The sequence below is a fragment of the Populus trichocarpa genome, chromosome 8, assembly GCF_000002775.5.
Source record: "Populus trichocarpa isolate Nisqually-1 chromosome 8, P.trichocarpa_v4.1, whole genome shotgun sequence".
Taxonomy (NCBI): Eukaryota; Viridiplantae; Streptophyta; class Magnoliopsida; order Malpighiales; family Salicaceae; genus Populus; species Populus trichocarpa.
The window spans coordinates 12,948,086-12,974,434 of record NC_037292.2 but is presented as its reverse complement, the minus strand read 5'-3'; the positions used below and the strand labels follow the sequence as shown (position 1 = coordinate 12,974,434).

General features: G+C 34.5%; 3 protein-coding genes across 5 annotated transcripts; 1 reads left to right on the top strand and 2 right to left on the bottom strand.

The window, feature by feature from the left end:
- On the bottom strand, nt 1-1,793 carry LOC7469044 (ethylene-responsive transcription factor ESR2). Its single transcript, XM_002311728.4, has one exon. The coding sequence runs from the start codon at nt 1,468-1,470 to the stop codon at nt 217-219; it is 1,254 nt and encodes a 417-aa protein (XP_002311764.4). The 5' UTR covers nt 1,471-1,793; the 3' UTR covers nt 1-216.
- An 8,971-nt stretch (nt 1,794-10,764) lies between these two features.
- LOC7473211 (uncharacterized) lies at nt 10,765-11,625 on the top strand. Its single transcript, XM_024606326.2, has one exon. It carries the CDS (start codon nt 11,184-11,186, stop codon nt 11,481-11,483), a length of 300 nt encoding a protein of 99 aa, XP_024462094.1. The 5' UTR covers nt 10,765-11,183; the 3' UTR covers nt 11,484-11,625.
- A 6,351-nt stretch (nt 11,626-17,976) lies between these two features.
- On the bottom strand, nt 17,977-21,611 carry LOC7469043 (BTB/POZ domain-containing protein At1g67900). 3 transcript variants are annotated; one of them, XM_002311727.3, is made up of 5 exons: nt 21,424-21,611; nt 20,643-20,907; nt 20,478-20,547; nt 19,093-20,355; nt 17,977-18,647 (listed from the first exon to the last, which is right to left on the bottom strand). In XM_002311727.3, the coding sequence occupies exons 2-5, from the start codon at nt 20,699-20,701 to the stop codon at nt 18,153-18,155; spliced, it is 1,887 nt and encodes a 628-aa protein (XP_002311763.1). In that variant the 5' UTR covers nt 20,702-20,907; nt 21,424-21,611; the 3' UTR covers nt 17,977-18,152. The 3 variants fall into 3 exon arrangements, with proteins under 3 accessions (XP_002311763.1, XP_024463548.1, XP_052311496.1); XM_024607780.2 differs by lacking the exon at nt 21,424-21,611 and adding an exon at nt 21,129-21,409; XM_052455536.1 differs by having other exon boundaries at nt 20,643-21,611.
- Between the last annotated feature and the right edge of the window lie 4,738 nt (nt 21,612-26,349).

Genomic DNA, 26,349 nt, shown 5'->3' with positions numbered 1-26,349 from the left:
TTGTAAACAAAACACGAAATTAACTTCATTATAACCCGGTTCCGGTAGACTTCAAGAGTTAAGAGGATATATAACATATATAATGATCAGCTTAATTTAACAAAATTTCCAAGAGGAAATCATGGTAACTTAAGCTAGATAATCTTTTGAATTGAAGTCCTATAACTAAACATTAAGTAACTAAAAATCTTGTAGACGTTGCACCGAAACAAGACCTCAAACATTCTGGAACCTGGCAGCAAAGGCACTCATACGATCTGGGTACTGAAAAATGTCATCCAAGATGGAGTCCGGACCCATCTGATGATTGATCAATGACATCTCATTACAGTGCGGAAGTTCATGAGAACTAACCCCACTGTAACAACCCTCAATTAGCTGCCCCGACCTTATTCCTTGATGACCAAGATAAGGATCATGGTGCTCATTTTTAACGAAGTACTTCTTCATGCCCCTTCTCGACCCATCTAGTGACTGATTAACAGATATTATTTCAGACGTTTGTGCAGCTACTGACTCTCCAGAGATTTCTGAAGACGCAATCTTGTCAGAGGAGTGTTTAGGGAAAAACCCTTGAATAATCTCTTGCAACAAACCAGAATCGGATGGTTCTTGTGGAAAAAATTCCAACTCTTCAGCTTTAGCGTCGGGCCTTTTCAGGTCTCCAGGAGCTCTATAATTCTGATGAAACTCCATGTGCGGTAGAGTAGTGACAGTTGAGTCTGCTAAAGAGATATTAAATGAACTAGAAATAGTGTTAATAGAAGGATTCACCAAATAACCACCAGAGAAATTGCTGGGATCAGAATTGGAGGACCCATTGATGCATGGAGAGTGATCAGAAAAAGGTTGGGGATGATTATGAAACGACGAACCTGAAGGGGAGTGAATGAAATCACGGAGAAAAAGCATGTTCAGAGAAGTACCAGCAATACTGTCACTAGTACTCCTATGCGGTGGAGACCCACCAGCAGAGAAGTCACCAACATGAGGGTGACCAAGAGAAGAGCAATTTGAAGAGGATATAGTATAGGGGCGAGGGGGCTGATGAGATGATTTTGAGAAAGTAAAAGGAGGGAGCAAGTTATGAGCAGGGTCAGCTGTTGCAGAATGAGCATCTGGGTACACGAAATTAGTCCGAGCCTTGAGACCACGCATTGCTAGAGCTGCATAATCATAGGCACAAGCAGCTTCCTCAGCAGTGTCAAAAGTGCCAAGCCAACGCCGTTCCTTAGATTGAGGATCCCTTATCTCGGCTGCATAACGACCCCATGGCCTCCTGCGGACGCCACGGTACCTCATGTTCCCACCAGTCCCACCACTTTCTTTCAGTGACCTTTTGTTTGTTGTGGTGCTAGCCGTGTTGGTAGGTGCAGATTTCTTCTGGAGATCCGCGATGATGGGTTCGTGTAGGATGGTTTCTAGTGTATGGCTCGGTATTCCGTCGAGCCTTCTAAGCGCTTCTTCCATACTTCAGGAACGCTTGAAGATGCGTGCTTTACAAATGAAATTGAAGAAGAAAAACAAGCCGCTCGAATGGATGAAGGAGCGTGATGTCGGCGATTTCAAGACTCTCCAGTTTGACACCTGGACTTCGGGATTTGCATAGTGTATTTATAGCTGGAGATAGCTCTAAAATATATATACATGGGGAGCTTGAAATTTGAAAGTGACGAAACTCAATCGTGCTGCATGGTGCAGCACAAAAAAACATTGATGTTAAAGATAGAAACGATCATCTGTCTCCTCTCTGACCCCTTTTTTTCCTTTTAATTTGTCATTTTTTAGATAATAATGAAGCTAAAATATGTGTTATTAAGATTGATTAATGACGCAACCGACAGTTTGTTCTAAGCAATTAGTAATTTTGGTTTAGAATTTCTCTTATTTGATAAGTCAAAACAGATTAGGTTTTCACTAAACCGCTATTAACTAAAAATACTTTCATAAATTATTGAAGTACGAGTCTAGTTTTGGGATGTTAGGGTTTTTATTTCAATCTTTTTTCAGCAAAGCTTTTCGTTTTTTTAAAGCATTTTTTCCGATTATTATTCCTTGTTTTTGTTTTTTTTGGGATGTGTCCATTGAATAAGGTACTCCCTCTGGATGTACTCTGGACCACCCTACCCGTTTGAAAGGACACTTTTAGAGACGAGGGTTATTGCCATTGCTTCGTCACATTCATTATGTAAATAGTATTATGTTAAGTATTAATTACTATGGTGTTTCAAATAAATAAAAAATTGAAGTTAATCCGATTGTTCTCGAGTTTAACAGTATTAACTATTAATTATATTATAGATTGGTTTGTTAGGATTACTATTTAATTAGATTAACTCTTCATTTAGTTTAAAACCAAACTAGCCTGATCGAGCCAAATATTTTTCCCGAGTTGAATTCTAAATTATTAAATCCCGAGTCGATCTTGATAATTATTACAATTAATAAGCATTTAAAATATAATTAATAAAAAATTAAATATTCTCTTAAGAAAATGTAAATGGGAGAATAGTTTTTTTTTTATATCATGTTGATGGGAAAAAGTATTTTAATGAATATTTGTTTTATTTTATAACTTGCTTTTCAAATTTATTTTAATTTAAAAAAATATGAATTTTTTAAAATATTTTTTAATAGCTTGGATGCCCTGATATAAAAAAAATATATATTATTTTAATATATTTTTAATTAAAAAACTTTTGAAAAACAATATACACCGCAATACCAAACACACACTTAACCGTTAACACTATATAGATAATGTTTGGAATTTGTATACCAAGTTATGAGACCATGATAACTTTATAGAAAGTGAATCAAATCAAATCAAATCATAAATCTCAACTTTTAAAAAATTCAATGTTAAAGGATAAAACTGGAAAAAAAACTAATAATAAAAAAAAAACAACTCGGGTTAATTCAAGTTAACCTGCTAAAGTCACGATTCTGGTCATGAAACCAAGATAACCCAATAAAAAACTAATAAAAATAAATTATGAAGTTCGGTTCTCAATCAACCTAGTGTTTAAAGATGAAATTAGAAAAGATTGATTAAAAAAAAGCACAAAAAAAAGACTCGGGTCCACCGAGGTCAACCTGTTAAATCTATAACTCGAGTTTTGGGATGGGGATAACTTCTTGGAAAGCAAATTGAAATAAAATACGAAGTCTAATTTCTTATTAATCCAATGTTGAATAATGAGAATGAAAAAAAAAAGTTAATTGATAAAAGGAATAAAAAACTCGAGTTAGTCGAGTTAACTCGCAATCCACGGTCCGGGTCATGAGTTTAAGATAACTCTATTAAAAGTAAATTGAAAAACATTATGTAGTCTAATCCCTAATAAACCTAATATTAGTGAATAGTGTTATGTGAGGATGAAAACAGTAAAACCTCCTTCTCCTTTAGTTTTTTTTTACTGGATTATTGACCTGCGCTACGCGGCAAATTGTGTCATGAGTCAAATTTTTCTTGAACAAAAAAAATATTCAGATATTACTAACATTTTTTTTCTAATATAAAAAAATTTAAATCATGCAAAGGTTGATTTGATATAATTTGGTTAACTTTACGAATTAAAAAGAAACTCATACAAATTGTAAAAACATACTTTAATTTTTTTTTCAAGATGATATGTTTTTAATATTAAAATAACAACATATGATATTGACCCGGGTTAATATGTTAGATTTATGATCTAAATTATGAGGCCAAGATAATTAACTTGAATTATCTAATTAATAATTAATTAATTAATAATTAATTTGAATTGGTTAGTGGAAAATTTAATTTCTCGTTGGGATGTGCCAATTTACTTTAAGAATTGCCAATTTCAAACTAAGCGTCCAGCGCCAGCTATAAACTCTGCTGCAAAGTAATTCTCTTCGACTGTTTCCACTTTCCAGGAGCAATAAAGAGGCGGGGGTGGGTTTGACGGGAAAAACTGTTGTCTTTTTGGGGTTACTGAAAAACTCATCATAGATACTAGTAGTGATGTGGTTTGAACTGGAGAGTAATGATTTCAATGTCTTTGCATTTATTTCTATAATTTAATTTCCATTGCCATGAAAAAAATGGTTTTCGTTTGAATTTCAGCCCCTTGTACCTTGGAAATTTTGAAAAATAAAGCAACATTGTATTCGTGTGTGTGCTAGTGTTCTGGATAGCTAGTATCATATGTTTTTTAAAATAATAATATTTTTATTATTTTTTAAAAATTATTTTTAACATCGTATCATTAAAATTATCTAAAAATATATATATATAAAAAATTAAACTATTAAATGAGATGATTTTTTAATAAAATATTAAAATTTTAATGACCAAACAGTTACCACTTTAAATCTTATCGTTCTCATTTTCTTTTCTAATTAATAATACAAGTCTATACAAGTTTCATGTATATTAAAAAAATTATATAAATTATATTTAATAATTATATTTTTTTAAAATATACTTTTGAAAAACATACTCCAAGATAGTAATTAGTGTTAGGGATGGTTAGGGTTTCAAAAACCAAGGATTTATCATTTATGTTCACATGGACTTGTCTGCCTTATGGAGGTGTGTTTAATAGGGTATTTAAGTGATGAGATTTTAGGTTCTTCTGGCAGATGGGGACTAAAGTCGTTGTGTTATGGGGCTGTACCCTCAAGTCAGAAAAAGTTGTCTTCGTTCTCTTCTTTCTTCTTCCATCGTTCCTCTAACTGAGCCTTCAATTATAACCAACAAAACTCTCTTCCTTTCTCCTTCCATAGCTTCCCAGATCCAAAGCTTGAAAGTTAAAACTTTTCTGAGCATTTATCCAGCCCACATCCTAATTGCTTCGGTTCCATGAGTAAATTCGTTTATGGCTTCCTCTTTTCATTTCCCAGCTTCAAATTATTTTATGTTTCTATTTCTTTCATGAAATAGAAGGATGAGAAGAGAAATGGAGAAAATATGGTTTGAAAAACTATATATTTAATATGTGTCTTTTAAATCCCGTTTATAATTAACTCATTTCTTAATTCGTGACGAAGCCTCATTAAAAAGAAAATTTACAAAGCAATAATTAGTGTATCGGGGCTGATAAATTTTTAACAATGTTATTAAATATTTACTCAATTCAGCATGTCAACGATTTGATCTTTAGCGCAAGCTGAATTTTAAATTAAATTGAAGTGAGGAATGACGACCTGGTAGCGTACTTAAGATTAATTAATTAATTCATCAATACCGGGGTTTGACTCTTTTTTTTCTTCTTTTAAAACAACATTAATTTAACACCTTTTATAATAAAATATTGCAAGGCGATTTAGGTTTTTTTATGCATTTTTTCATTAAAAAAAATCTCTTTTTTTTAATTCATGTATTTTTTTTCTAATTTTGACAACAAAACAATTTTTTTCAAGAATAAATATTTGAATTGAAAGGAAAAAATATGCATACTCTTAATAAAAAAATCCTAAATTTTGATTAGATGAAAAAAATCCATTAGGAAAAAAACGTTTGTGGAACCAATTAGCATTCCTAGTAGTAACTTATTTTTTAAGGAGTTAAAAGGTTAAATTATTAAATGAGACTCTATAAATATTTTTATATTATTTTTTTAACATATATCTAATCAAATGAAAGTTTTCGAGATTCGAAATCTGCATTTCCATTACTGCCCTGGATTTATTTTTTATTAATTTAAAAAGAGAAATGAGTGGTGAGTTGTAGTTTAGTTATTAGAGATTTAAGAAAAAAGAAGAAGAAAAATGCTCTCAATTTACGTACAAATTAACTCTACTTATTCTTGATCGTTAAAAAAAACTTAATTATGATACGAAATAATATATTATCATCCCCGCATGCTAAGATTACCTTGCAAGATCATTTTCAACAATTAATTGCTTGCAATTCCCAAACATGAAATGAAAGTTCAACCGATCGATCGAAATGCATGTAAAGTAAAAGTAATTTCTTCTTCAATTTTTAAGTGAAAGATTTGCATTTTGAATCACATCCGGATGTGCATGCCATTCGTTCGTATCAGTCATGCTGGCTGTGAAGATCCTATCACCATGCATATTGCTGATATATAATTTTTGAAGAACAGATCCGATGGCTTCACTCTTTTATCCAGTTTCTCAGGGTGGCGATTAAACTAGTAGTTCCTGTCACGTCAAAGAAATATGACCCTAATAATGCAGAAGAGAGAGAGGGGTTACGACGGTGAAGGGGTATTAATTTGAAGGACAGTGACGCCAATCCAGGAAAGAAGAGCATCAAGATTTTAAAGACAAGAAGAGATCTTGTCAGAGAAAATAGAATCAATGAGTGACCAGCTTTTTCATGCAGGAGATTCAAAGACTTTATGCCATGCCTGAGAATGTAAAAATATTAAAAAAAGGGATGTAGGGAATGTCTTAAATTGCCTTCCATGTCCTATTCAGTCTCTCACTGTCGAAAATTATTTCCACATTAGCTAAAATACTGTTTAATTACTGTTCGAATGTTGATTTTATAAGATACAATTGGGAGAATGCACATATAGTCTCTAGTTGAAGAGACACCATGCAATTAAAGTACACTAATCAGACATGTCTAATAAACATTTCAGTTTAAATGTTCTTAATTTTTATTTTTTTTATGTTTAATGGTTACATTCTTTAGATTGATAAAATTATATTAAAAAAATATATAATTTTTCCAATTAAATAAACATCTAAAAAGGCATGTGTGGTGTTTATGATTGAGCCAACATTGATCACACATCCAATAGGCTGTGGACATGCTATGCATTTTCAATAATTCATTTTGGTTTTTAAAATTTTATTTTGTGAGATTTAATCTTAATTGAAGGCTTGTTGCATATGAATTTTTAGTCAAAGATAAAATTAAAAGAAAAGAGACAAATAAAAGAGGCACCAAACATGGGTGGTGTGCTAAAAATTACATGAAAAATATACTTAGATCATTGATATTTAAAAATAACACAATGTATACAATTTAGGTTTTCTTAAATTTTAAAAAATCAATTTTGGTACACAGTCCCGGGTTGTTGGATTCCAGTGATGAGAGAGAAAGTCATCGTTCACTCCATTTCCGCCATCCAGAATGATTTTTCTTGATGTTAACGAGCTCCATGAGATGTGAGATACTTCATGGTGATTATTTATAGCCTCTATGTTACATGAAAAACCAGATCCAAGCCAAGAAACCCAAAACCAAATCAGTTTGATTTTGAGTTTTTTGACCACTTTTTATGTATGTGAAGTTAATGAAATGATTTGTAGGTGTTATAAAGGTGTTAATGAGGTTTTTTTGGGTTAAAATAGCTTGAAAATTAAGTTTTTTGACCAAAAGATTAGCTGCCTGATTTTCTGAGCACCAATATAGTGGCCAAAATTTAGGTTTGCAGATGACATGCTGTTTGCTTTTTTTTTCTTCAGAAAAAGGTCTTCCATCCCTTTTAAAAAAACAAAAAAAACCCAAGACTGTGAAGGCCCACCAGTGCTTTTAGGCTCTTCATTTCAGTGGCCCAGTTATGTTGGGCATAGGCTCGCGAGTCTTGATTTTTTTTTACCATCATTTTTTAGATTGATTATAAATTTAAAGGAATAAAATATCAAGCTCGATTGAGTTCATGGTTTGGGTCATGGATTTGATGAATTAAGCCATAACAACTGAACTATTATTATTTTTTCTAATATTCCTTTTTTTTTCCTACTTACTAATATCTTTTTTTTATACATCTTTTTTTAAAATAAATTTTAAATTTATATTTCAATTAATATCTCTCAACTATGTATTTGTTTTTGCTTATTTAACCTATTTTGAATAAAGATTATTTTTTGATGGTGTTGTGTATATTTAATTTTTAAAAATATTATTTTAATTTATCTATAATTTTTTTATATAAAAATATATAAAAAAACTTGCATGTATAATTTTTTTTATAAAAGAAAAAAACATCTTATTTGTAACGGAATGTGAGTAAAATAGTTGGTAATTCTTCGAGCAACATTAACTATCAATTATTGGTGTTACTCCATGTACTATCCCACAACCTCACAGTAAAAGAAGAAATCAAATCGGATGTAAATCGTTAAAAAGTTATTTATTACGAAAATAGAAAACTCTCATTTAAAAAAGTAAAAAAAATATCAACCTTCAAATCAAAATCACTTTCCCTTATTATATTATCAGTATTTTTAATGTAAAAATTTCTTCTTGCCTTTTGCATTTCATATTGCGTAATGTTTTTTAATATTTATTTGTTAATTATCTTAACCCTTTTTTTTTCCATGCATGTGAGTTTCATGTGTTTTTAATAGATTTATTAACAAAACCTAATGAAAAAAGTGGAAATTTATACGAACAATATATATATAGTTTTACTATTGAAATATAAAAAATCTTCAAGAGGTGTAAATCAAAAGAGACAATACTTCAGGGGGCTTTGTACGAATTGATCGTGCAACTCCATGAAAGTTTTTATTAAGTTTTCTGACTTACTCTAAAATGAAAGTTGTTTTAGTTTGAAATTTTAGCAAGCTTACCATTATTTTATTCTGATTCTTTGTTAACTTAATTACTCCAATACAAGATTATATATATATAAAACTATCAAGAATAATCCCAAATCAATATAATATTAAAGGACTAAATATTAAAAAAAATTGAGCAACCAAGATAAAAAAAAAATCTAAAACAAAAAGAAGAAGAAGAGAAGTTACTGTGTGAATCAACAAGGATCTCTCTCATAATTAATCTGTAATACATGTCTAATTATTTTTAGTTTTTCTTTTAATATATGTGTGTTTTTTATAGAATAATTTTATATTAGTATTATATGTGTTTAATTTGATTAATTTAATTAAATAAAATAGTGTAGTGTGATTGAAATTCCTGATCACAGTAATTCAAACTTTAATATCATATAACAAAAATAAGTTGTAAAATAAAACTTTAAAATTAATTTTAGATTGATCTCTTGGAATACATTTTATATAGAAACTTCCAACTTAATTCATCTTCTATCTTGTTTTCAACTTGATATCAAAGCTATTGGATGGTTACTTCTTTTTCCGCTCATGTTCTTCCTTCTTCCTCCTCCTCCACCTAACTTACCTTTCAACCCCATTATTCGTTTTGCATCAAACTCACCTCCACATTTTTTCAAATTATTTAACCTCGAAAACGTTAACCTAATTTGTTCCTATCCTCAACATCAAAAAACTCACTAGTTTTATTAATTAATGGCATCGGTATGAGGAATCCTGAACTCTGCAACTTCTATTTCTGAATCAAATCTCGCACTTGATGCTTGGTTTCAACACGATCAGACTCTCATGTCTTGCCTGCTTTCTTCCCTTTCTGAGGAAGTTTTATGGTTGGACCCACTTCTTCATTTACTATATGGAAAGCCTTAGAGGCTGTCGTTGTTTCAATGTCCTACACGAGGCAATGCATGTCAGCTGCATATTCAGTTGTAGAAGGCTCCTAAGAATGATCTTTTAGTTTCTCAATATTTTGTACGATGAAATCAATCTCTGGTGAATTAGCAGCTGTTGGTAAACCTCTCTTTTCTACTGAGTTTAGTGCAATTATTTTTCATCAATTTCCAGATGAAGTTCGAAATAGAGTTGCCACACTCCCTACTAGATCAGAACTGGTCTCCTTTTATGAGTTTCATAGCCTGCTTGCTTCTCATGAGATCCCTCTCAAGAATACATAAGAGTTCCACAATTGAAGCTAATTTGGTTCAGAACTGGGAATTTCAGTAAGTTCTTTTCACAATGCAATATGTCATTCCCTCCAAGGAGAAATGATAGAGGCCATATCAAATCTGTAATATGAGAGTTCATGGTGCTATTATTACCTAGAAATTCCGATACGTTCCTTCTTAGAACCGCAAGAATGGTGGCCCTCCATTTCTGTCGGCTCCACCAAGTGCCAATTTCTATACTATCTATAGTCCTCAAGCCTGGTATCCTGATGCAGCTGCAAAAACCATATCACACCTTATTTGAACAGTCTCAACATATCTTATAGATACAAGAGTAAAAGATAAGTTCTTGATGTAGGCTAGCTCATCTGATAGTTCTGGACATTTTGTTTTGGACATGCTACTGATAGATTATACAGAAAGTCTAGCATATTCGTAGATAAACCAGTGGGATATATAAAGCTAATCTTAAGAAGTGAGATATTCGTGCCAAACGAACAATGTGATGGTAACTAGCAAAGCTCTGGAAAGTTATTGTTTGAGTTAATTTTATTATTATCCTTTAATTTTTTATATTTTTATCTTAATTTTAAATTTTATGGTGTGTTTTTTATTTTATTTAAAATTCTGATTTTTCTTGCTCGTAAAAAGATTAGTTTATCGTAAACCCTTAAAAGAAGCAAGCTACATTAGAGAGAAAAAAATTAGTAAGAAAGTGTGAAATATAGCCAATTCTTTTTTTTTTTCTATCTGTATTGTTTCCATCTACGAAAGTCTAAGCAAAGGCGAAAAAAGAGCACTGCATACAAGCATATCCTCCCATACATCAACATTCAACAGTGGTACATGAATCATAAATGGGTTCTAGACTTCTAGTAAAAGAGATAAGATAATTGACATCCACGAGAATATCTGCCATGATAATGGGGGACCCTCAAAGAGATTTTTCAGCGGCATGAATCGCGATTCAAAGTAAACAGAAAGTGGATGAGGATAAGAAGGAGATTCACCTATGGGGGGAAAGACGGGGTCCTATTGATGGTATTTTCTTTTACGGAGTGGTTGAAGCATTATCAAAAGTTATAGTAACTGCAGGTGGGACGTTGATGGTGATGTTTAGCGCTCCCGTGAAATGATATAGAGAGACATATCATATCCTTCTACAGGTTTCAAACACAATCCATAGCCCATCACCTTTCTTATCTTTATCCATTTCAATCTCCCAGCATCTTCCAAATCTCAATCGATCTTCAATCTTTCACTTGGAGGTAAATAAAGGCTCACGCAACAAGAAGTTCGTTGATAGAACTTTCATGGCCATATAATCAGGATATCCTTCGGTGGTTCAAGATATTCAGTATTTCGTTTATAGTTTTTGTTTGATAGGTCAATATATACCAGTCCTGAATTATTTATATCAAGTCTTGTTACCTTCTTATGTTCATATGGCATTGACTCAAGTCTCAGGTTGCGGGACCTAAAAGCATGGAGAGAGGGCAGATATTCAACAAGGTCATGAAGGTAGAGATTCCATCAGAGACTGAAAGAATGTCGAGTGGTGGCACAAAGTTTACTTCTGGGCTTCAAAGACAGTCAAGCGCTACAAAGAGCAATTGCCTATGCTCTCCAACCTCCCATGCTGGTTCTTTCCGGTGCAGGTTACACCGTGCCCCGAGCCTTCAAAGAACCAAAAGCATTGACTCTGCTTCTCTTCGAGACTCTGAAACTAAGATCAATACGACAGCTGATGGTGCTAGCAATTTAAACACAATTGAGGCCCAGTAATTCACATGAACGTATTTATGTACACCTGTAAGTGTGCAACTGCAGTTGTTTGCTAGCATAGTGGTCTTGAAGCTGTACATTTTCCATTTCCATTTTCGTTTTCGTTTCTTACTGTATAAATAAAATGTTACCTATTTCTACATCTCTTTGCGTCTCTCGTTCAGATCAGGAAAAGAAGAGGGGTTCTGCAGGTAATTGCTGCATGTCTTTTTACACAAGGTGAACGTAAAAGCTGGTTTTGACAATATACTGGTCAGGATTGCAAGGAACAAGTTCTTGTTAGCAAGTAAATGGAATGAACTGATAGTTTTTGTTATGGTCGATCTCCAGGCTATTCATCAATATTTTCTAGTAATTCTGATCAGATTAAAGAACCACAGGTGTTGCAAGCAGAATCCTTTCTCTATCTTGCATTTTATGAACACTCGAACCAGTAGAAACCAAATCAGCAAATGAACCCTGTCTCTTCACATGGTAACAGGGTCTACCTTTCATTCACCCCTGTCCAGAAATCCAGTACATATTTTCAATATTAGAGCCCAATTGGGAAGACCAGCGTTAGGAGTAACGGCCAACACCAACCAATCAATCCTATGTTTTATTTTAACGCTAGCTAATCTGCTTAGACCTCAATTCATACTCGTTGTATAATTCGATTACTAATCTTGTGATCTGCTAACGATTGAAGTGTAACCTTGAAACTAATAAGATGCATGTTTAGATCTGATAAGCTTTAAGCAATGGACTCTATACAACGTATAAATAGATTATACTGATCTACCTTTTACCTCAGAATTGAAATTCTTTCTGCAAAATGGTGTGCTTGTGAGAAAATAAAAGTAGTAGATGAAATGGACCAAACTCCTGGCATCATCAGCAGAGAATTGAAAAACAAACAAGGCTTTGAAAGGAAAAAAAAAAAAAAACATCGGAAGCTTCATTAATTTGAGGATGAAGCTCAGAACCCTCTACATGCTAGATAACACAGATTTTTTGTTGCACACAGATTTTTTTTCTTTAAGATCGGAGCTAAACCCTGACTTTCCCTGAGCTTGTTAATAAGATTTCAGATTTTAGGTGGCGCCATCCAATATATTTGATGTTTTGCAACTCAAGGATCTAAGTTAAACCTGGAGGTTATTAATAAGTTTTGAAGTGTCACAGCACTGGATAAATAAAGGGTGAAGCCAGAAATTTTTTCTGTCCTGGACTACAATACAAATATATATAAACTATTTTTTAGGATCAATCATTAAGTTGTATATATAAATTTATCAAGTTAACAATAAAGTTTCAATTCAAATACGTAACACAAAATATTAAAAAAAATAAAATTTAAAGTACATAAAAATAAAAATAAAAATAAAATACACTATCAGCTATGAAATATGTTAAAACTGTGCTTCGCAATAAAATAAAAAATGAGTTCTTAGCGGATTCTATGATGATTTACATCTATGATCGAATCTGAATCAATATCTTCAACAAACTCTCGTTTAATGTAAATCATCATAGAATCCGCTAAAAACTCCTCTTTCATTTTATTGGGAAGCACATTTTTAACATTTTTCATAGTTGAAAATGTCTGTTCTGTAGTGGCAGTGGAAACAAACAAAGTCAAAATAAGACGGATCAGCTTGTCAATCAAATGATAGTGCTGTGACTTATTTGTTTCAGCTCATCCTCAACATAATTTAGAAATAGTAGACATATTCTGAAAGCTCTTATGATGAATCACATCAATCTGATAATGCTCTAGCTGAGATCTCAAATAATACATTTCTTGTTCATTGAAATCTTCAGGATAAAATTTCTCAGCAAACTTGTAAATAACATCAACTTTAAATGATTTAAAGTTATCCGTAGGTTCTAAAGCAGAGCTAAGTACAATTTATATTTTTTTTATTTGAATTATTTTATAGAATTGAAATTTGTTTTCAATTTCATACCCTTTTAATATTTTAATTTATTAGATTTGATTCTCATTCTTTTGATTATTATTTATTTTATTTGAGATTTTTTTTGTGATTTTATCCTCCATTTTTTATTGTTATGTTTTTTTACCTTGACAAGTTTTTAAAATTGATATATATATATATATATATATATATATATATATATATATATATATATATATATATATATTTCTGATTTCATACTTTAACATTGTTTTGGGCTTCTTGGTTGAGCCTAAATCTAGGATTTAACGAGTTGAGAATTTGGGACATTAACCTAGGTTTAGGAGATTCGTTTGGGTTTATTTTTTTTAAGCTCATGTTTTTTTTTTCAGTTTCATTCTTCAACATTTAATTTAATTAGAGATTGAGCTCTATTAAATTTTTTTATTTGTTTTCTATAGGAATTTTTAATAATTTTAAAAATAATTGGGGTAATCTCAGATCTTTTTATTTCTCATTCTTTGTTAAATCTAGTTGCTTTTTTTTAATTGAATAATTTTTTTTTCATTTTCAACTTTTAATATTTGATTGATTGAAATTGAGCTCTCTATTTTATTTCGATTTAGGTTCCATGGGGTTTTCACGGTCTCGTGCTCCGGATCGCGAGTTTCACAAGTTAACCATGTTTAGTCCAGGTCGATCCAGTGTGTTGCCGTCTCAATTATTTTTTAAAATAAATATATCATCAATTCAATATTTTAAAAGTGCATTGAGTTTTTTACTTTCAAATATTATTATATTTTTAAAGGTTAGAAAAAAATATCCAACTCACAACATATATAGTGGGGTGAAAATCTAGTTAAAGAGTTATTTGGTATTTTTAATAATTTGCTATATATATATATATATATATATATATATATATTTATATATATCATCAATTAATTGCATAGGTCTCACTGTCTCAACTTAAGACATAGGTCTCACATGTCAAAAAAATAAAAAACTTCATTTTTTTTTAGGTTCATATATTCATTTGGTCCCTCAATTTTATATTTGATATATGTTAGTCTCAAGTAGCGTGGATTATATTTGCGCAACCACTTCAACTATGTTAATCCAAAAAAAAAAGAGCTATACTAGTATGGAAAAAAACTCAAAAATTAAGTTGTTTTTTTTTAAAAGTTTATGATAGAACTCCATTTGGCTTTTGGTCTGTTAAAACCAAACTTAATGGATGTTTTAAATTTTAAATGGATATTTCTGACTTGGTTCTTGGATGTTTTTATAATTTTGTAATCAAGCCCAGGGAAAAATTGTAATTGGATCCCTTGATTTTAGCGCCTTTTTCAATTTGATCCTTGGTTTCGGATTGTTTCAATCAAGTCCCTATTTGGCCATCAAACTTCAATAATTATGCAATTAAGCCCCTGATTTGACCAAATCAACTCTTTAAAATTATAATTAGACCCCAGAACTTTAATTTCTTTCAATAAAAACCTAAATTGACTTAAAAATCAATTTTTCTTACAATCAAACCCTCCATAAATTCAATTAAACCTTAGAAAAAATTTAATTGAGTCCATAAACATCTGATTTTGAACTTTTCTTCCTCAAACTGAATTTTCCTTGTCAATAAGGCTCTCACCAGTTACAAATATACTATTAAATTTCAATTCATGTATTTTCGAACCTCCTCAACCAATTTCTAGCCATTTTATGGGCGTTCCAGCATCCTTTTTTCACTCCTATTATTTTTTTGGATTCCTTCCAAATAATAATAATAATAATTATTATTATTATTATTATTATTATTATTATATATGTATTTTTTATATTTTTTATTTTTTGTATGGGAACCCAAAAATGGGTAACAACATGAAAGGTTTTCGGACACTATATCCTTAATTTTATATACATAAAAATAAAAACATACAGGAAGAGAACGACATTGAATAGAGCTCTTTCGTTTTAAGGTCATTCTTTATCCGTGGATTGAATAGAGCTTTGTTCCTCTGAAGGTCATTCTCTATTATGGGATTTCCTAAGTGTATTAAGCTTAGTGCCATTATCCAAAGATTGAGAAATCCCTCCAGCATAACCAGAGAACGACATTAGTTTTACTCTAAAGGTGATCATAATGGTGATGTACTTTTTGTCACGGGCTCAAATTTTCATCTCAAAAACAAACCTAACGCGATAGTCTAGTTTCATTAGACTTAACCTTTCCCTCATCGATTTACTCGTGTTTGCCTAACAACTAAGTGTTTTCCTCACCAGGAGGTTTCCCACACTCTCTCCCGTTACGTAGACAAGTGAAATACACAAGTGACGATGCACAGAACCAAGCACACAAGATCTTACAAGAAAACACTCCCAACCTTTATTAGTCTCGTCAATAAAGGGTATACACAAGTCCGTTAGTGTGTGTGCTATGCACAAGTATTCTGTTTCAGAACATTGCATGCTACACACTTATGTACAACCATTTACATGGAATATTACATCAAAATTGTCTCCCAAGACATGGGCCATGTTTGGTCAGTTTGGCCTCCTAGAAAACTACCGAAAACTGCCCTAAACTGGTGCTTCTTCCATAGCCTGCCACCCAACAAGCCAAGTGTCCCTTCTGCCAACTTCCATACTGCCAGAATAGGTGTCTGCATGCCTTGGATTGTCCATTGTCCAAGTTAGGATTCCTGCTGAACACCAACCCATGTCCTGCCGAATCTTTGACGTACACTACTGCCGAATCTGCCCAATGCACACTACCACTGCCTATGCGTGCTATCATTCGTGCCAGTAGTGTATTTCATCCAGTCATGGACTATCCATCGTCCAGACCTATCATCAGCCCCTGCTGCTGATTTTGTCAACACTGTTGATCTCATCAGTGCTATCGAATTCGACACTGTCTCATTGTGTCATTCCAGCACTGTTTCGTCAAGCCTTGAACAATCCATCGTCCAAGTCCCCAACTCGCGTCAGCACACTGCTGCGTGCTGCTACGCATGCACGCTGCCGATTTTCGCTACTGATCTACTGTAATATCCCACATCGGCGTGTGAAAACTTGGGGAGGGTCTTATATGAGCATGTTCATCTTGACTAGTAAGACACGTTTTGGAGCCACGTGTGGCTCCCAAGAATAAATTCGTGAGGCCCGTGGGCCAAAGCGGACAATATCTTACTAGTGGGGTGAGGTGTTACATCTACCTTTTACCTCAAAATTGAAATCTTTCTGCAAAATGGTGTGCTTGTGAGAAAATAAAAGCAGTAGATGAAATGGTCCAAACTCCTGGCATCATCAGAAGAGTATTGAAAAACAAACAAGGCTTTGAAAGGAAACAAAAAAAAAAACATCGGAAGCTTCATTAATTTGAGGATGAAGCTCAGAACACTCTAAATGCAGCATGGAGCTGGCTACGCGGTGACTCAAGCAATATCCAACTGTAGATAACCTTGAAATTGATTTAGCATGAAGATATGCTACCAAGCACGACCCCACACCCATACATGGTCACACTCATGCCTGCATAACCCCGTAAAATATTTTATAGACTACTGTTGCAACCTGATTTAATGAGTACCGGTGAGAACGTGCATTAGAATTGAAGCCCAATAACAGGTTACTTTAAATGGAAAAAAGAGCATGAGTTGCGAAGTTTTAACCTCGAATATATAAAGTTCAGGTCCTGAAGCACAAGCATTACGTTTTGCTTACATTTTTAACTTTCGTCCTCCCACCTAGAGCTTGTTTGGCGTGTGAAATCTAGCAGGTATATGGCTGTTTATTTGATCATGAATGGTTAGGAATGAATGATAATGGCGATCCCTAAGGTCTTCTCCATGCGCATAATTAGATTGGAATGGCAGGACAGAATCAATCATTTCTCCGTTTACTTATCTTGAGCAATTGACAAGCAACATGTTCTGTTGTGGAAATTTTCAATGATGGCCACACCAATGCTCTCTAACTGACTAGCCTTCTGCCTAACCCTTTTACCAGGTAGTTGCTGCCCACTATAATCGTTGGTTTAACCAACCTTAAACCACCAAAGAAAGAAGGAAACCCTAGCACCGATTTTGACACTAGTAATCCAATCTGAGTAATTTTTTAGATTAGAATTGCTCCAAATTGCTTGCTGGTATTAGGCTTCATGTATATGTCTTGTTGGTCACTGATTTTTTAATGAAATTTTGTGTCCTTGATGGGGACGATTTGAAGCGTAACAAGTCTGACAAGCAAACTCACAGGAAAAGTTTCCTGACCAACTAGAATCAGACTAGCATGATTATTCTAATGGGTTTCCAACAACAACGGATACTTATTGGCTAAAAACAGATAAACAAACCTCGAATTCCTACACAGGAAGAACAATACAAAGTCAGACGAAAATAATCGAAAACTAATCGCAATCAATGAAGAGGTCATGAGAATCCAGTGGGATGAAAGGAGACAACGGCAGATGTTGCAGATTTATAGACAAACTCAAGAACATTGGTCCCAGAATTGTTGTTCTAAATCTAATTAAGAGTCCTTATTTCTTCTAGTTCCCACAATGAGATCAACGAAAAGATATTCATCTTCTCTCATGTCCTCAAAATTTTCTTTCTTATTATATGAAATTACATACCAATGCACATTAGAATTTTTTTCCCTTCTCAGCTAAACATTACAAGGCATTTCAAAAGAAGAAAAAAAAGAAAAAAGACAGTGTATATGTTACACTTTAAATTACCATCTGCTTCTGGAAGTTAACAAAATTCACCTAGTTTTTTTCACTGGAATTTCTATTGATGGACAAGAACTTACTGAACATCCTTTTTGGTCGTGTAGGAAGAGCACAGAAAGACTTGAACTTTGAAGTTCTCCTGAGCCCTTCTGATTGCAGATCACTTTCATCTAAATCATCTTCAGCCAATTTCATCCTTAGTGTTGAAACCTTAGATTTTGGTGATCTAAGGCCTGAAACACTCCATTGGTCATCTGCTGGAATGCTAGTAGTCGTGCTTAATGCAGTTGTTGGCCTTGAAGGATCGATATTGTGTGCAGCAAGTAGTGCTTTGATGTTGCTAGGCAGCTCGGTGACTTTGCCACTACCCATGGCTGCTCTAGCTTGCTCAAAAAAGAGAACTTGTACCACCACCCTCAGTGGGAGTAACTCATTCTGTGCGGCATGCATGCAGGCTTCAACAGATAGTTTCTTGCAGTCTAGGGTTCTGCACAGTCGTTTTCTTTCACTCTTGTTTAGGTCTGGATGTGCCTGATGTTCGTTCATGAAAATTGTCACCATGTGCCCATCTTGTGTTGGTAATTAAAATTGGCTAATTCTATAATACGTTAAGCAATTGACATACGGTAAGGGGGCTAATTTTGTGACCAGGTGAAATTCATATTTTGTCAAATATCAAAAGATGAACCCCTTCATTAGTCTTGGAGTGGCAATTCAATACATCAAAAGATTATTAACAATAATTCATGCTAAATTTGTCAGATCAGCCTAATCCTAACTGTCAAATACTTGTGAACTTGACACATCCAGAGGTCAAGAGAGTTGGTTATCTAACAGACAGTGGGGACCTACATCCTAGAATATGATAAAGAAACCTAGAAATCTAGCAGGAGGGTGAAATATGTCCTAACATTGAACTGCCATGAGAGTTATGGTTAATTTTGCTGACTAAAATACTATGAATTTGTAATTTTACCTTGAGATAAATGTCAATGGCCCTGTAGAGATCATCATGATCAAGCCTTGAGAAATCTGGAATGGCCTCAGCAAGTGCGATGAATTTTGAAAGAGGCAAATTCATATCTCGGGCAATCTCTTGAAGATAGCCATCCACAAGCTTTGCCACCTTCAACTTTGAGCTATGTGATGCTGAAGAAGACCTCCTGCTCTCTTGAAACGCCAAGACAATATTCTCTGCAGACCGCGACCTTCTCCTTTCAAACCCCAGCTTGGATCTCGGAGGGCTAGTGGGAGGACTCTGCCCTTGTAACATGAACTGCTCCAATATGGTGATGACTAAGTCTACATCATACACTGTACTGTTTGCATATGAGATAGAGGGTATTAACAGATCCCTAACTGTTGCTTCCTCCATTTGAAGTGCCACTCTTCTGGCCAATTCCATCTTTGAAGATGAGGAGGCATTAAGAATATTGGCTGCTTTCAAAAGTTTGAGAAGGAAACTGCAAGATACAGCACCTTTCTCAGCTGGGAGTAAGCTTACTATTGATTCTAGAAGCACCCTATGCTTTGAAGTTATCTCATTGGTTGAGTCTGAATCCGAGTCAGATGCTACTTGCTTATTAACATTTCTTTCTCTTGATATGTTAGGTAGCCATCGAGCTGCGTAAATTTTCAAGGCCTCCCCTATGAGACTAGATGGCATCTTTCCACCGGACTTGACTGCTATCATGGTTCTCCAATATAGGTCTATGCCTAATTCTGCCATATCTTCAGCCCACCACCCTTTGCTTGGCGGTTTATGTCTCTGGCTCTCTGCTCCGTTACAAGACTCATCATCTCTTTCCCTTCTAGAGTAAATGTGCGACAAACTCACCTTTGATGGATGAGTTAGGACTTTAGAGGCAATCGCTTCAATGCATCTGCTTGTTATTCCAAGGTCTTCTGACCACGAAGGAAATTCTTTGGTGCTCTGTAGAGTGACAATAGAATCTTTCCACCCATGAAGTATGCAGGAATTGAAGAAAACTTCAAGCTTGTATGTTAGGTTTCCCTTCTCTACATCCTCTGTCATCTGCAGGTATTCCGCAGCACATCTCACAGCAACTATGTTGAAGGCACTAAGAGTGATTGTAATACCATAACAGAACTTTGCGCAAAGTTCAAATGCCTCAACCCCACCAGGAAAATCAGGGAGTTGGACTATATGGTGTTGTGAGGTTTCAGGGGATTCAGAGCACAGTCTCTGTAGGCGCAAACACTTGGAAAGCAGAGGAAACTGCAAAAATCAGCATCAGGAATACTGAAATTATAATCCAGATGAATCGGAGGAATAGATGCCACGATCAATATCCTTTATTCCAAATCTTTTGTAAAAGAAAACTTATGGACTTTACCTACCTTGTGAAGCAAATATCTACTCCCTTTCACTTGAACTATAAGGTCACTGGAAACTTCAGAGGAGACAGACCTGCATTGCGAAATTAAATTACTGACATCTTTCCTTCAGGATATACGTCATCTGACATTATCTGCAGCCTATTGAATGATTCATAAGTTTTTTACCTGACAGCCTGAGCAGTGTAGAACGTGTCCGGCCGGGATCCGAGTTTCATGAACTTCATGACTAATCCTTTTGATTTTCTTCTTGATTATGTGTTCATCAAATTGCTTTTTAAATATAGTTGAATCAGATAGACCTGACTTCTTCACTTCTTCACCAACGTAAGCTTCCCATTCAATGCATGAGAAGCCCCAAAAGGTCCCTTCTTCAGCAGCAAGCGAAAGATGATCTCAGAAGAAGACAGAACTCAATAAGACAACCTGCTTCCTGTACAAAGTTTCACTACTACTTAGGAAACCAGCAAGTTGTTATTCCAGGCAATCAAAACCTTTAATTTTCATCAATTCAAGAAGAGAGAGAGAGAGAGAGAGAGGAAACAGATAGAAATTCTTGGAGGAGAAGAGATATACTAGAATAAAGGAATGGATACCAAGAGCTTTTATTGTGGGTGTGATAACAATATCTGAGTGTTATATATATAGAATTACTTGCGAAAATCATCAATAATGAAGCAAACCCAGAAGATCAAACACTCCAATGTCCATGTCCCTTCCGTCAAATTCTATACCCCATATGATTTGGACATGCAAACAAAGAACCAAAGTGCTGCAATGCCGTCAAGCTCAATCACCCCTCAAACAAAAGCTTGGTAAAAAAATACCAAACCCAAGATTGTAGAATTAGAAATTAAGAGTAAGAATGTACATTAGTAGCTTTACTTTAACTAGAAGGAAGACACATGCTAATAAATAAAGAATGGAAGTAAAATATAAAGATTGCAACCTCAAATCTAAGGTTCTTCTTGATATGCTCAAACAAGTATAAACTGCCAATCACTCACAGCAAGACAGGACCTGAAATATGAAAATCTGTGAACTAAAGCACTGCTAATGTATTTTTTGTTTTGTTTTTGTAACTAGGACTAGAATGTAGAGAGTTTGAGGCATATTTTCCATGGACATGCCAGCGAGCAATTAGAAAAGGCGATGCCCACGTGCTTATCGTGCACCCACTAGTGCCCCTCGCTCTCATCATTGCCACAACATTTTTTTTTTTACTGTACCTCCTCTTTGATTATTTTAGTCAAACACTATTTTAGACGCAGCATCGTCCGCCTCTCAAATTCCTTTTTTAATACCCAAAAAGGGAATTATTCCAAAAATAAAAGAAAAGAAAAGGAGCAATTAAAATGAATTGTGCTTACATTTTTCATATAAGAGCCAACGAAAACAGGGGCGGGGGTTTTTGCTAAAAGAAAAAAAAAAGATTATGTTCATCACTATCAGTGTTGGGATTAACCATTTTCTCTTCTGTTGGGATTAATTTTTGCATTAAATCATTCATGCCATGATTGGGACATCCATAAGAAAATAATTCCATACAATCCAAAGACAAATGCCCTTTTATTTCTAATTTTGAACATTTTTCTAGCATTTATTATGGTCCATGACCATGAAAGATCTGTATATCATTGGTGAAATGAAGAAACAAAACGTTTTTACTTCATGTATGCAGAGTTATGTTAATGCTACGAGGCGAGGGAAGGCCTTCCGGGTCGTCAAGGTTTCATAAATGAAACGCGAAAATGTTGTCTTTGTGCAGCTAAGGGTCATTTTCAAACCAGTCGTGCATTGGATTCTAACAGGTTTCCATTTCTTCCTTCCCACCTTTCTTTTATGTTTTGAGTACTCTGATTATTACAAGCGCTGATATTTATGGGAATATGGGCCATCCATAGTTGATTGATCTACAAGCCTACGAATGATGATCAGCATATGATGTTATTAGCATGTAAGACTTCAACACTTGCACTGGTTTGTGTTTCGCAATGTAGTTTCGATGTTGCGGTTAAAAAAAAAGAAAAAGTTATAAATTATAGTTTTTTTTTTAAATTAAGATAAAACTATGATAGTGTTTATTAATTAATCAAATATTTTTAAATATACCAACATGCAAAAATTAATGGAGGGACCTTAGTGCAAGTCAATGCAGCAGAAGTAGTGATATTGTTTATCTAAAGTTAGCGACCTATTTGAGAAATGGGTTAGATTCTAATCACCCCATCAATTCTTGGCTAGGCTATGTATAGGCATTAGCAGCATGACTTCGTGAGCTAAGCTAATTAACCTTGATTTCCAGCTAAACTGGTGTACTTGCAATGCTAATCCATGAAATTAATGGAGGGATTTCTTTTCTTTTTTTTATTGACTTTATTGTCTTACAATGAGGAGATGGGCATCATCAGTGTTTGAAAATTATAAAAGCAAAAGTAAAATATAGAGAGCAAATCTAGTCTCCTAAGCACTGCTACACAAAGCTGATTGATTATAAGACGATCTTCGCAAAGATAATCTAGAATCCTTATCTTTTTTTTAAAAAGCTCACTTGGACAAGAATATCTCTCATCTTGGAATTGCGCACCTAATTTTTTTAAAAAAATGGAAAAGGAAAGAGGGAATACACACACCTAGGAATCCCAGTAAGCACATTTTCCTCGGACCTTGATTCAATTGCTGGAAGGGTGTCGACTTTTGCATACCGTCCAAGTCTTCTCTGGTCCTTCCCTCCTTTTCTTTTGGCATTGAGACAATATATAAGTTAGTTAAGTTATGGTCTTGGAGAAATGGACGTGTCATATAATGGTAGTGTCTTAAAAATTGTCTACAAGATGTAACACAAAATTTGGGCAGGATGGCTAGGGAAATAGGACTCGAATCTGTGCTGGCTTAATCAGTGTCTGCAAGAGGCCTTTGTGAAGCGGAAATCTTGATATTTCATAAGGGAGTGAAGGGTGAAGTTTTGGAATTATGTGGCGTTGGATACAGTAAGAAGGCAGTGGGCATAAATTGATGTCAACCCATCGTGACAAACGGGGTGATTCACAAATGCTGCCTGTAATGGTCCTTCTCCGTGCTGCCCAACGGGGTGGCCAGCCGACAGTGGTCTCTTTTATGGGACCCAGCCTCGGGCCCATGATTCTTTTTTTCCACCTCGGTGGACCCCCCTTGCCTCTTGAATACAGGTCGGGACACTTTACAGTTTGCATCCAGATTTGACCTTAGGCCCGTCTCAAGTCTCCACCAAGCTAATTATTTTCACCTTCCATTAGAGAAAATTGGTGTCTTGACTGAGATTACATGCGTTTGATCAATAGTAGTAAGAGTTTTTTCCACCCACTCAAAAGATCCAAGTAAAAATCGATAAAAGAAATGGAGGAAATAAATTTGTTAATACTTCTTGATGAGTTTTTACCAAAATGTTTAGAAATAAAATTGATGTGTTGAATAATTATGTGACTTCCTAATTCAAACAATCTGATTCATTCTTTATGTTCATGGTATTTTGTGACTTGATATGGAAAGTCTAGAGGGTTGGTAAGTGGTAGGAGGTGATGTCTGCTAAGTCAGGTGACCGGTAGCTGTGCTAGTAGCAGGTGGTGCCTAATAAGTCAAGGTGACCGATAGCTATGGTAATAACAAGTGGAGGTGCCTGGTAAGTCACGTGACCGGTAGCTATGGTAGTAACAAGTGTTAGTGCCTAGTAAGCCACGTGATCGGTACCTAGTGTTTGCAAAAGGTCTTCTTTGATGGACGTGGGGACTCTCCGGTGGTAAAGTCAATAACTTTGTAGGAGAGAAAGTGCAATGATATTTTAGAGAGGTAGACTCTGAAAATATGTATACTAAAAATATTGAGAATAAAGAGACTGTGAACCTTTGACTTGAAGGATTCATGGTGTATTTATAGCCCATGAATCTTATCCTTTTGTAGAGAGGAGAGGCCGAAGTGTAATTTTACTTTTGTGATATTTTGAGTTATATTCTACTCAAAATAATATGTATTTGATCAATATAAAATACTGAGGGACTCGTGTAGGGTCTGAGAAAAATTCCATGGCGACACCCAGTGCATTGCATGGGCATACATGTACTGGCAAACACCTAGTGCACTGTATGGTGCCCATGCACCTATGTAGGGAGCATGGGCTTGGGCTACCATGCCCAAGCCCAAGTTCCTTGGGTGTTTTTTTAAGCTTTTTCCATTTTTAGAGGATTTCTTTAGGTTTATTTTGGGGGATTTTTCAAGTCCATTTTATTTGGATCCATCAATAGCTCCCTATGTTTTTATGGTATCAATTCATAAATACTTATAAAAATACTCGGTTACCATTATGAGTTCGTTGAATTTCCTTCATATAAGAAGAGAGGTTAAAACCATAGGTAATAAACCAGAGAGCTTGTGTATAAGAGTGTGCACCATGTTTGAAAAAAATTATAAGTATATAAAGGGGAACCATGAATATAAAAGAGGTCATGAGAAATTTAGATTCCATATTTAGAATATTTTTTTCAGAGGTTATGGGAAATTTATGGAGAAAAACCTCATACTTCGAAAAATTTCTAAGTGGCTGGTGGAAACCCATAGAGGATGATCCTATACTTAGAAAATATTCTAAAGGGCTGAGGGTGACCCCTGGCGACGTCCATATTTAGAAAATTTTCTAAAGTGCCAAGGGGTACCCAAAAAGGATGATCCCTGGTGATACCCATATTTAGAAATATTTTTAAAGGATGAAGGGAACATATATATGAAGGGTGGTTTTGTTGCACTAGGAAAACAAATTCATTCTTTGGAGAGTGGTCGCACTGAGTGTGAGAGGTATGTGATCTTTTTAGGATGAAATGAGGCATGAAAGCCTTCAATTAAAGAAAGATCTCACTAAAAAGTAGGAGGTCTGTAGCTTTAGAAGGTCTGTAACCTTATTTGTGAATGTGTAAAGGCTTGGGAGCCCCTCATTGAAGAATGGTTAATAATGCGTGAGAGATATATGATCTTTTTATAATGACATGAGACATGAGAGCCCCTATTACAAAGTGGTGCTAGTCTAAGACTGCATTGAACAATGGGGATCTAAGATCAACCCATGAAAAATTGGTGAGAGGCTCTTTGACATCACTTGGAAAATATATCATTCTGATACTACAATGCAGAGTGGGGGATCCTAGATCAACCCCTCACAAATTAGTGAAAGACCCTTTGGCATCATCTGTAAAATGTGCCAATTTAAGACTAGATTGGAGAGTAGGGGATCTGAGATCAACCCATCATGAATTGGTGAGAGGCTTTTTGGCATCACCTAGAGAATATGCCAATTCAAGACTGCACTTGAGAATAGAGGATCCGAGATCAACTTCTGATGATTGTGGGGATATTGCTCTAGGGAGACCAAGTTAATTCCTTTTAGTGAGAGTGGTCAGAAGCCCCCATTAGAGATTTATAGTTAGGGAATGTATGTTAGAGATATATTATTTTTATATCAAAAATAAACTTACATTTCTTTTGAGGATCATGCATCCTAAGGTTGTTTGAGTGATAGGTACAATAAAGGTTCTTAGGAGTAACATATATTAGAGGTGGCACTAAGGTGTTTTCTTTGACAACCTTGATAACTTCAAATGAGTGATCCTTAAGACACACCAAATGATCATAGGTTGATCCCTCGGGGTTCTTCTTCGAGCTTTCATTCCTACTAGGAGAATGATTTCACTTGAAAGGTCCTTGGTTATCCATGTAATAAAAAGGGGGCCCATGTCATAACAAATTCGCCTATTCTATCCGTATATGATTTTGTATGACTTATCTCACTTTGAGCAAACTACTATCTAGTAAACATAAAGTTTTCTCTAGAGGGCATATTCTATTACCTCTC